The sequence below is a fragment of the Lampris incognitus genome, chromosome 13 (genome assembly GCF_029633865.1).
Source record: "Lampris incognitus isolate fLamInc1 chromosome 13, fLamInc1.hap2, whole genome shotgun sequence".
NCBI classification, from domain to species: Eukaryota; Metazoa; Chordata; class Actinopteri; order Lampriformes; family Lampridae; genus Lampris; species Lampris incognitus.
In genome coordinates, this window is record NC_079223.1 from 2,407,142 (window position 1) to 2,419,173 (window position 12,032).

The 12,032-nt window shown below is 45.4% G+C and overlaps 1 protein-coding gene across 1 annotated transcript in view; it reads right to left on the reverse strand.

The window, feature by feature from the left end:
* The window catches only part of slc17a5 (solute carrier family 17 member 5), a 31,064-nt gene that overhangs the window by 17,497 nt on the left and 1,535 nt on the right, over window positions 1-12,032 (reverse strand). Inside the window, exons 2-5 of the mRNA XM_056292014.1 lie at window positions 9,776-9,972; window positions 9,071-9,304; window positions 8,536-8,623; window positions 5,895-5,981 (exon numbers count right to left, since the gene is read on the reverse strand). Coding sequence (XP_056147989.1) covers window positions 5,895-5,981; window positions 8,536-8,623; window positions 9,071-9,304; window positions 9,776-9,972 — 606 coding nt within the window. The remainder of the gene's footprint in view (window positions 1-5,894; window positions 5,982-8,535; window positions 8,624-9,070; window positions 9,305-9,775; window positions 9,973-12,032) is intronic.

Here is a 12,032-nt window from a genome sequence, read left to right on the forward strand (position 1 = left end):
CATGGTCTGATATTACTATAGGGCTGTAAGGGCATGAACTAACAGAGGAGAGTAATTTGTTGTCAATGAGAAAAAAATCTATTCGGGAGAAAGTACCGTGGACAGGAGAGAAGAAAGAGAACTGCTTGGTGCTAGGATTAAGAAAGCGCCAAATATCTGAGCTCCATAAACAGCTGGATGACTTTAGATGATTTAGATAGGGCAGAGGGCTTGTTAGATGAGCGGTCAAGTGAAGGATCGAGGCAGCAGTTAAAACCTCCCCCGAGGATGAGCTGACAGGAATTTACGTCAGGAAGAGAGAACAAGAAGTTTTTGAAAAAGTACTCATTGTCCCAGTTTGGACCATTCACATTCGCCAAAGTCAGACTGTTACCACAGATTTTCCCTGTAATTATAATAAAGTGCCCGTTGGGGTCTGATATAACCTTAGACACAGAGAATGGGATTAATTTATGAATAAGAATTGCAGCCCCGTGGGCCTTACTTGAAAAAGATTAATGGTAAAGCTGGCCTACCCACCCTCTGTGAAGTTTATGGTGATCTGGAGGCTTCAGATGGGTTTCCTGTAGAAAGGCAATTTTGGTGTTTAAATGATTTAAATGGTTGATGACTTTGATACGTTTCACGGGAGAATTCAGCCCTTTGACATTCCAGCTAATAAATCTTAAAGCACCACTTGGCGGTGACAAGGTGTTAGAGCTTAACATTAAGTGATACTTTGGAGGTTTGGCCAAGTGTCTTTCCTTCATGTATCCATCCCCATGACTCGCACCACTACCTGTTTAGCAGGATTGAGACTAAGGGCATAGCACCTGACTGGGTTGAGCCTGCTGAGTTAAAGAAGTAGCACACAAGTAAGAGCAAAGAAACCATGAATAAAAAAACATAACAGAAAACCTAACTAACAAAACATTAAACATACAATCCTCTCTCCACCCAACCCCTCCCCTTAACCCCAACCCTAACCCAGTTGCTGCAGAGAAGAACAGCAACAAACAACACTGATACATGGATCAGCATACCTCAATACTTCCTCAATTCTATCCCTTTACTCCCACCTTATGTTGACAAACTCAAAAAAAAAACAAAAAAACAAGCGTTGAACTTTTTCAAATACCTCTAGCGAGGCATTAAAGCCTTTGCAACAGACATATGCAGGATCTTTAAGTGTTGAACCCTTGCTATTGTAACAACATGCTGAACAAATCTTAAGGAAGGCTTAAAGACTGTGTTGCGTCGGAGCAGTACGGAATTATATGTCGTGTTCTTCCCCTCCACTTCCAGTTAGTCAGGCAAATAATGTGTTTTTAAAAAGATTACACAATCACCAAAGCAAAGACAAAACTGGAAGGGAGGTGACTGTTAGGTCTATGTGAAGCAGTAACAGTTGTCTTTCAACTCCTGTCGAGATAACAGTTAAAGTCCAATGCTCTCGAGTAGCCTATTTCGAAAAAGTGTTCAGTAATAGTCTGATAAATAAAGACAAATGCATGACTACATCATTAAAAGGAATAAAGAGAAACACACAACTTGTCCTGAATGCAGTTAGTCAGCTATTTGGTAACTGTTAGAAGAAACTAAGAAGAAGAAAAGTCAGCCACAAACGGCACAATAATACCAACAGGAGCGTATGTCAGTGGACTTGCTTACAGATTGTGTCCAAACCTTCACGAACTCTGCAGCCTCTGAGGCAGACAGGAGCCATGTCTTCTTCCCGTTAACCCGGGTAATGCGCAGCTTGGCTGGGTAGAGAAGAGCTGGCTTATCTCCGCACTTGTACAGCTCAGTCATGGAGCTTCTGTACTCAGCGCGCTGCTTTAACACGTCCGGGCTGTAGTCGTCATAACAGCGGATCTTATGGCTGTTGTAGGTCAGATCACCTCGTCTGCGAGCCTCACGGATCACCAGGTCTTTAACTTGGAAGTGGTGGAAGGATAGAATGACAGGTCGTGGCCTCCCTCCCGGAGCAGGTTTGGGTGCAAGCTCCAGTGCGCCCGGTCGAACTCAGCGGGTGTAGTGAGGATTTCCGTACCGAAGATGTCAACGAGAAATTGGGTAGAAAATTCTGATGGGCGAGAACCTTCTCTCAATTCAGGTAGACTTACAATCTGGAACGACCATCCCTGAACCGAGGGGGGCCTAAGAGTACATCTGTCACCATCTTACAATGCAGTGATTGCAACTATTCCCCAATCTACTACTACTACTACAACTACTACTACTACTACTACTACTACTACTACTACTTTCGGCTGCTCCCGTTAGGGGGCGCCACAGCGGATTATCCGTTTCCATCTCTTCCTGTCCTCTGCAACTTTCTCTGTCACACCAACCACCTGCATGTCCTCCCTCACCACATCCATAAACCTCCTCTTTGGCCTTCCTCTTCTCCTCTTCCCTGGCAGCTCCATATTCAGCATCCTTCTCCCAGTATACCCAGCATCTCTCCTCCACACATGTCCAAACCATCTCCATCTTGTCTCTCTTGCTTTGTCTCCAAACCGTCCAACCTGAGCTGTCCCTCTAATATACTCGTTCCTAATCCTGTCCTTCTTCATCACTCCCAGTGAAAATCTTATCATCTTCACCTCTGCCACCTCCACCTCCACCTCCTGTCTTTTCATCAGTGCCACTGTCTCCAAACCATACAACATAGCTGGTCTCACTACCATCTTGTAAAGCTTCCCTTTAACTCTTGCTGGTACCCTTCTGTCACAAATCACTCCTGACACTCTTCTCCACCCACTCCACCCTGCCTGCACTCTCTTCTCCACCTCTCTTCCTTACTCCCCGTTACTTTGGACAGTTGACCCCAAGTATTTACACTCATACACCCTCATCACCTCTACTCCTTACATCCTGACCATTCCACTGTCCTCCCTCTCATTCACACATAGGTATTCCGTCTTGCTCCTACTGACTTTCATCCCTCTTCTCTCCAGTGCATACCTCCACCTCTCCAGGCTCTCCTCAGCCTGCAATCTTTTCTCGTTACAGATCACAATGTCATCTGCAAACATCATAGTCCACAGAGACTCCTGTCTGATCTTGTCCATCAACCTGTCCATCACCATTGCAAACAAGAAAGGGCTCAGAGCCGATCCTTGATGTAGTCCCACCTCCACCTTGAAACCATCTGTCACTCCAACCACACACCTCACCAATGTCACACTTCCCTCATACATATCCTGCACCACTCCTACATACTTCTCTGCAACTCCCGACTTCCTCATACAATACCACACCTCCTCTCTCGGCACCCTGTCGTATGCTTTCTCTAAATCTACAAAGACACAATGTACCTCCTTCTGGCCTCCTCTATACTTCTCCATCAACATTCTCAAAGCAAACATCACATCTGTGGTGCAAACATTCCCCAATCCTCTGTGAAGAGTACACATGGCCTTTGTAACTCTAGTTAATGGTCACACCCACATTTGCATATGAAACTGGTTGTTAGTTTCGGTCGTTAGGCACTGTACTGTTTATACGGGTGGGGGTACCTGCAGTCACTGTATTGTTTATAAGGGTGGGGACACCTGCAGTCACTGTATTGTTGATAAGGGTGGGGGTACCTGCAGTCACTGTATTGTTTATAAGGGTGGGGGTACCTGCAGTCACTGTATTGTTTATAAGGGTGGGGTACCTGCAGTCACTGTATTGTTTATAAGGGTGGGGTACCTGCAGCCACTGTATTGTTTATAAGGGTGGGGACACCTGCAGTCACTGTATTGTTTATAAGGGTGGGGTACCTGCAGTCACTGTATTGTTTATAAGGGTGGGGACACCTGCAGTCACTGTATTGTTCATAAGGGTGGGGGTACCTGCAGTCACTGTATTGTTGATAAGGGTGGGGGTACCTGCAGTCACTGTATTGTTGATAAGGGTGGGGGTACCTGCAGTCAGTTTAGACTGAAGAGGTCACTTAGATGATGATGAAACATTTCTGTCAATATACGTTGTGCCCAGATGAATTGATTCAACCTTCTTTGATTTTCTTACCTGTATTATTGAGCAGCATCAAGACATGCAGTGACTAGTTTTAGTGGATATGCAGTACAAAGTGGAACATCTACTGTGGCTACGTCTCAAACATCTTATTTTTCCCTTTAACTCACTAGAGCACTGCTCACACACACCGAGACAGAAGAAGAACAAAACGCAGGCATTGCTGAAGTAATGGAAACAGTTTACCCCAGGCTTCAAAATAACAACAAAAACAATCTACAGGAATTTTGCTGAAAGACTGGAGATCTTTTAAGGGCCAGTGACAGTGTATAAAACCATCAAGATAAATAATGCTCATCTTCTCAAGTCATTTTAAAGTAAGAGGACTCTGCTACAGACAAGTGTGTTTTAGGTTATGAACCTAAACCTAACCTACACCTGGGACTTGTAACATGTTGTTTAAATCTTAGAAGTAAGGCATACGAATACCCAAGTAAACATAAAAATCTAAACATGAATTAACTACACGCTATGGCAGAAAAGAAAGAGTAGGTAAAAATTGTGAAAACTGATGTCTGATGTCAGGACAGCGGAGGCGCCGCTGCCCATCTTTCAGCGCAGGTTGAAAACTCACCTCTTCAAGAACGACTACCCTGTTACTTGTTCTTACCACTTATTGTATTCACTCATTTAAAACACAAATCTCTTTCTTGCGCTTTTACTTTAGCAACGGTTTTGCTCTTAGATGCTTGTTTAGATGCACTTATGACCTCTGATGACTAGTAGTTCTCCTGATCTCCTACATTAAATGATGCACTTATTGCAAGTCGCTTTGGATAAAAGTGTCGGCCAAATGACTGGAATGTCATGTAAAAAATGTAATGAAAATATATGATTCAAGCTTCACACCCAATGGCCATGACCCTAAAAATGGATTCCAAGTCTGAGGGTTGTATAGACAGTACATAGGAGACAGCCATTATTCCCTGAATGCCCTTTATTTCCCTTTCTCACCTATACCACCCATGTAATGCTATTGTAACATTATCTTCTACTACTACCACTACTACAACTACTTTCGGCTGCTCCCATTAGGGGGCGCCACAGTGAATCATCCGTCTCCATCTCTTCCTGTCCTCTGCATCTTCCTCTGTCACACCAGCCACCTGCATGTCCTCCCTCACCACCTCCATAAACCTCCTCTTTGGCCTTCCTCTTCTCCTCTTCCCTGGCAGCTCCATATTCAGCATCCTTCTCCCAATATACCCAGCATCTCTCCTCCACACATGTCCACACCATCTCCATCTTGTCTCTCTTGCTTTGTCTCCAAACCGTCCAACCTGAGCTGTCCCTCTAACATACTCGTTCCTAATCCTGTCCTTCTTCATCACTCCCAGTGAAAATCTTATCATCTTCACCTCTGCCACCTCCAGCTCCTCCTCCTGTCTTCTCATTCGTGCCACTGTCTCCAAACCATACAACATAGCTGGTCTCACCACCATCTTGTAAACCTTCCCTTTAACTCTTGCTGGTACCCTTCTGTCACGAATCATTCCTGACACTCTTCTCCACCCACTCCACCCTGCCTGCACTCTCTTCTTCACCTCTCTCCTGCACGCCCCATTACTTTGAATGATTGACCCCAAGTATTTAAACTCATACGCCTTCATCACCTCTACACCTTGCATCCACATCTCATCGCTGAACCCATCGCTGAACTTCACCAAGTCAATTTCAAGCCAGTATGAACTGGCAAACGAAAAGATTCTGTTCCTCAAATCTGTTGTGAACTAAATGCAGTTGGCAGGCATCTCACTTCAGTAAAGCATATGCTCGCCGCTATTTAAATAGCAATTTTTTGTTAGGATTTGCTGTTTTCCAGCAATCAAGATGGTCATACTCAGCGGCATTATGAGCTCAGACCAATGGTAAAGATGTGTTATTACCGAATACATAGAAGACGAAGGTCCAGTTCAGGTAGAAGCATATTACACCAGACAGCGGGAGAGCGATCACTGTTCCCAACTGGGCTCCTGTGGAGGAAAGTAAGAGACATAAAGACAAATACCAAATCCTCAGTCTGCAAATGCACTGTGTGCATCATGTGCATAACACGTAAATCTATGACAGGATAAAACTGAAAGTAAAACATACGGGACACCATGACTGTATACTGGTGGATTTCAATCAAAGCATGTCTGCTCACAAACATCCATAAATATTTGTGCATCTTGTTCTTAAAGTAGATGGTTGAAAGACAGTGCTTCCCCTTTTAAAAGGTCTACACAACACTATCACAACTTATTTTCACCGTACACTATGTACTTGGACACACTCAAGTCAGACATGGACCCTGGTGCTTATCTTGACATTTTAGCACAATCTATACCATCCATACACAAAAAAGTGAAGTTTAGCTAAGTGCTGCTTCTGTGGTTGTAACTGCATTATTACAACCATGGACTGTCATAGGCTTGGCTACAACCCCTGGCTACGCCCTTCCACCTTCTACTATAACCTCACCTCACCAAGGTCGTCCATCAGGACACCCCATAACTGCTTAGACATGGCATTTCCAACTATCCCGCTCTTTCATGATCGTTTTAGCTCCTGTGCGTTCTCCACCCGTGTTGCTTAACAGGTTCTCCACATAGTGATTCTTCTTCTACCACGCTGAGTTTTTCCATCAGATGGTTGCCAGAGCACAAGTTTGTTGGCAGCATCATCACTGTGATGCACGCAGTGGCCTGCGAGACACATCCTCCTCTGTTGTACTTTTGTGGACACCATAGGGAGCTCCTCGTATAGCTGTACATTTGTCTCTTCCATGACCCACTGACAGCCATTCTAAGCATCCTAGTACAGCATCCATCTAGCTGTTTCTGTAGAGACACCCTCACTGTCCTACTGTAAATAGTCCTACAGTGCTACTGTATATAGTCCTACAGTGCTACTTTAAATAGTCCTACAGTGCTACTGTAAATAAAAAATGATATTCAAGTTCTTCTGTTAAGGAGAGGAGTATTTGAGCGAGAGACGTATTGAAAAAGAGAGAGAGCGGATAGTTATCAAGAGACAGACCAAAGTTACATGTTCTTGTATTTTTCGTAGTTGTTTTTTTACACAGTGTTTGTTTGATTTTCTATAGTTTTATACATAGTTGTATAGCTAGTTTATAGAAGTAGCGCTCTCGCTTCCCTCCATGGTTGCTGTTGACTCAAGCGTTGTCCAGAGTAGACTGAGCTATTCCAGGAGGTAAAACAAAACTGCGGGGCATGGTTTGATACCTGTAGCCCATCCCAACAGTTTCCCCAGATTCTGGCATTTTGTTTTACCACAGAATTTGGGTTCTGGGTTGTTTTGGGTTTTTTGTTCTGCTTTGTTTTTTTTACACGGTGCTGGTGATCGCATGGCTCAGGTCCTCGACTGTTCCGGTGGCGTCTGGACTCTGCTTGGCATCCTCCTCATCATATTCTTCATGTATTTTATAATTCCATTATAATTGTGTTATCCTCTTTCAGTGCTGTGTTGTGTAAATTGTGTAAACACAACATCACGTCATGTTGTGCGTCTTGGGAGAGAGATCCTCCTCTGGTGCTCTCCCTGAGCTTTCTTCCTGGTTCTCCTCCCTGTTAAAGGGTTTTAGGGAGTTGTTCCTTATCCCATGTGAGGGTGTAAGGACAGGATGTTGTGTTGCTGTAAAGCCTCCTGAGGCACATTTGTAATTTGTGATATTGGGCTACACAAATAAAACTGACTTGACTTTTAAATCTCAGATGGGGCTGCAGTCTATGTGAACTGGGGTGTTGTGTTGCTATTTAAAGGTGATGGTGGGCAGACAGGCCGCCCACTACTCCTCCCGTCAGCAGTGGAGTGTAAGAAATTAATGCTTTCATTTTCAGTGAAAAGGAAATGTATATATGCAACAAAAGTTAATTTTACTTTACCGCAGAATGACAGGTTTCCAAAGGAATAATCTGGAGCTTTAGTTTTTCTATTTTGTCCACAAAATGCAACTCTCTCATACTAAATCCATGCAGGAGAACTGCAGCACTGCTGACAGCACAGTGCCTCCCCCCCCCCCCCGTCTGACGTGTTATTGTTATTTAGACCACAGTGGTTGTCTTGTTTCAAATTCAATATTCATTTTCCATAAAGATTACTTTTCCACAGAGTTGAATGTTGCAGCGGGTTGAAAGGTGACAACTGTGGGACAAGACTACTCGTATTTTCATGACACGTTTTTCTTTTTAAAGAAAAGTAGTAACCACAGTGGCATGGGCTGCTAGTTGCAAATGTGCTGTAACGCAAGGCTGCAGAGTTTAACAGTCGCCTTGATATGACAACACTATGGAGTGAAGGAGGCGAGCTAAGCAAACATTTTGACGACCCCCCCGGGGCCACAACAAACCTACATCTCACTGTCCACATCCACTGACAGGAAGCTACCAAGGGAAACACTGGAAGACAAACAACACACTCCACTTGTGTGCGTTTTATGCTACTTTGAGGTAATCCTGTCAGAAGAGACTCTGTGTGTGTGTGTGTGTGTGTGTGTGTGTGTGTGTGTGTGTGTGTGTGTCTTACCAGTGTAAGAAATGGTTAGCAGTCGGCTCCTCTCCATGGGTGGGGCCCATGCTGCCCACATGGCATACATCGCAGGGAACGTAACTCCCTGAAAAACAACACACAAAAAATCAACAGGAATCTGAACATGTATTCATCCATTTAACTACCCATCTGTCACATCATCTATCCATCAGTCCACCTGTCTATCGACCCATCCATCATATGTTGTTGTCATTGGGTCACTGGAGCCGCATGTTTACATTTTGCTACTTCTAGCTAGTGCACATAATCTTGTGTTTTTTGGGTGAAGTACGCCTTTTATGGTTCCTGCTCTAATACAACTGGTTTGTGCAAATGTGTGAATGTGTGTGATGGCCTGGCGGCCTGTCCAGGGTGTCTCCCCGCCTGCCGCCCAATGACTGCTGGGATAGGCTCCAGCATCCTGCAACCCTGAGAGTAGGACAAGCGGTTTGGATAATGGATGGATGGACGGAATATCCTCTTTCACATGTCCTACTCAAACCTGGAGCGATGTGAGGCCCTTGTCTCCTACCTCTCCAATACCTTCCAGCACCCTGACGGCAATGAGGTAGCCTGCCCCGAGGTCTGCGGCCACAGGAGTGAGCAGCGTGAAGATGACAGTGCCCAAAATACCGAAGCCCATCAGCCACTTGGCTCCGCACCGGCTAGCTAGATAGCCCCCGGGGACTTGGGTCAAAATGTAGCCGTAGAAGAAGGAGCCCAGAATCCAGCCCTGTGTCTCTGAGTCCCAATCATACACGTTGGCCTGGAGGAGGAAGAGACAGAGTTAAAAAGAGACACGAGAGACAGTCACACTTTAAGTTTATTACAACGCTTGAGATATTTACACAGACTGTTTGTATCAAAAGTTCATGTTCGTGCTTCGCATGGCACGGAACATAATTGGTGCCAAGTGTCTTCATACAGAAGATTCACTGCTGTTAAGCAAACTCTCTTGGCCCTGTTCATTTAAAAAGTGTTAAGCATGTTTAAAGTGATTTAAAGTGCGCTCCCAATTATTAAGTTAACATCTTTAATGCAAAATGCATCTTTGGTAGCTGGACAGAAATCTGATTCCACTTCCCCAGCATTCTTGGATATGAAGTCCTCCCTGAATGCAGTCTACTTGTCCTGACTTTCCATCCAGATGAGTGTGATCAGGCCACTGACACCTGCCAGGTGTCCGTTTGCATCTCAGGCAGCCGAGCTGCTGGGTCACATTCCCGTTTGCACTCACCGTGTTGTTGTGGTGCAACTGGGGGGGGCTGGTGTGGGCGGGGCACACCGAGCCGCTGTGGTTCTTGCTGGTTTGATGGGTCGCGTTAAGCATCTCCACCATGGCCACGCTGAGGTTGACCCGCAAGGCATACACCACAAAGAAACCATAGCAGGAGAAGAAAGCCAGGCTGTACCGTGCCGAGCAGCAAGCCGGGGCTGGAAGACACCAAACAAAACAAAAACAAAACCAAAACAAAGAGGAAAAGAGAAAATAAGTGTTCTTTTGTGGATCATATGTTCAGTGTTTGCTGTATTTACCAGAAGACCCTTATTACTGTAGAGACGTCAGGCACGCTTTGTTTTTTGAATGGTCAGTGTTTGACACATAACCACCAAGTTCTCCAGTGGAGTGTGACCTCATGTTCTCTCCCACCGAGTGCAACCAGAGACAGGCTTATCTAGGTCATTTAGGCTGCTACCTGTGACTCGGGGGTCCCTCAACGGATTTGCATAGGATGTTAACATACAGTGAGCTATGTGATCCTATGCAAACTCCATCCAGCAAGTCGTTATGTAAAAATACATTACTGGGTACCTTAGGGTGTCCCCCAAAATCTTTGTTGTTTTTTTTCTCCAAGGGATATGTGAAGCCAAACACTGTTTGAATTCGATCCACAATGGCAAAAAAACGGACATACTCATGCAGTGCAACACAACTTGGTAATCAAACCTCTTTTAAGTGTCACAACATGCAAACTTACCTACTGCTTATTCAGAAGCATCCATTAAATAAAACATTAAATGTGTGTTTGCTGACAACACAGCACTGACTATCAGGTTTTACAGCCAGGTTTCAAACGGTGTTCTGCGTTTGGTGCTTAGACCCTTTCTGAAAGGAAAAGGAAAATATTGCATATTGGATATAAGCGATCTTTCTGTATGTTAACAATTTTTACATTGAACAATAACTCATTGTCATGCCCAGGTCATTTATCTCATCAACATGCTATCTTGAAGGAGTGTGCATGAGATTAAAACTGCTACTACTACTGCTACTACTACTACTACTACTACTACTACTACTACTACTGCTACTGCTACTACTTTCAGCTGCTCCCGTTAGGGGGCGCCACAGCGGATCATCCGTTTCCATCTCTTCCTGTCCTCTGCATCTTCCTCTGTCACACCAGCCACCTGCATGTCCTCCCTCACCACCTCCATAAACCTCCTCTTTGGCCTTCCTCTTCTCCTCTTCCCTGGCAGCTCCATATTCAGCATCCTTCTCCCAGTATACCCAGCATCTCTCCTCCACACATGTCCAAACCATCTCCATCTTGTCTCTCTTGCTTTGTCTCCAAACCGTCCAACCTGAGCGGTCCCTCTAATATACTCGTTCCTAATCCTGTCCTTCTTCATCACTCCCAGTGAAAATCTTATCATCTTCATCTCTGCCACCTCCACCTCCAGCTCCTCCTGTCTTTTCATCAGTGCCACTGTCTCCAAACCATATAACATAGCTGGTCTCACCACCATCTTGTAAACCTTCCCTTTAACTCTTGCTGGTACCCTTCTGTCACACATCACTCCTGACACTCTTCTCCACCCACTCCACCCTGCCTGCACCCTCTTCTTCACCTCTCTCCTGCACTCCCTGTTACTTTGGACAGTTGACCCCAAGTATTTGATGATTTATTAGATAGCTGTATGAGATTAAAACAAATGTCATGAAGGGCCAACAAGTATAAAGTAAATGATGGCTAGTGCAGGGTGCAGGTAGACGTGCTTTCAAATGCTATGCAGATGAGCAGCAGTATGGCACATAGAGAGAGAGGTCTGTATAAGGCAAACCTGATCAGCTGCCGCTGCCTCTTTTATTTACCAGCTTTGTCAGGGAAGGTGAGTCACGCAAGGCAGACCTGGGGCCTCGTTCATCAAACGGCCGCAAGCACAAATGTGTTCCTACACACCCATGGCCCGTTCAGCTCTCAAACGGGTCTGACAGTCAGCGGCAAAGCCTGACGGCTATTTGTAATTCCTTGCCCCCAACATCTGTTGTGTACTTCTTGCGACGAGCCACCACCCAGGCCACCACCCAGGCCTGAGGGGACGTCAGGCTTGCCAGCTGGTGTCTACATTCAGGCGGTACCAGGTTCTCCACTCACCTCCCACACAGGGCTCAGCGGGTCCCCGGTTCTCCACTGACCCCCCACACAGGGCTCAGCGGGTCCCCGGTTCTCCACTGACCCCCCACACAGGGCTCAGCGGGTCCCCGGGTG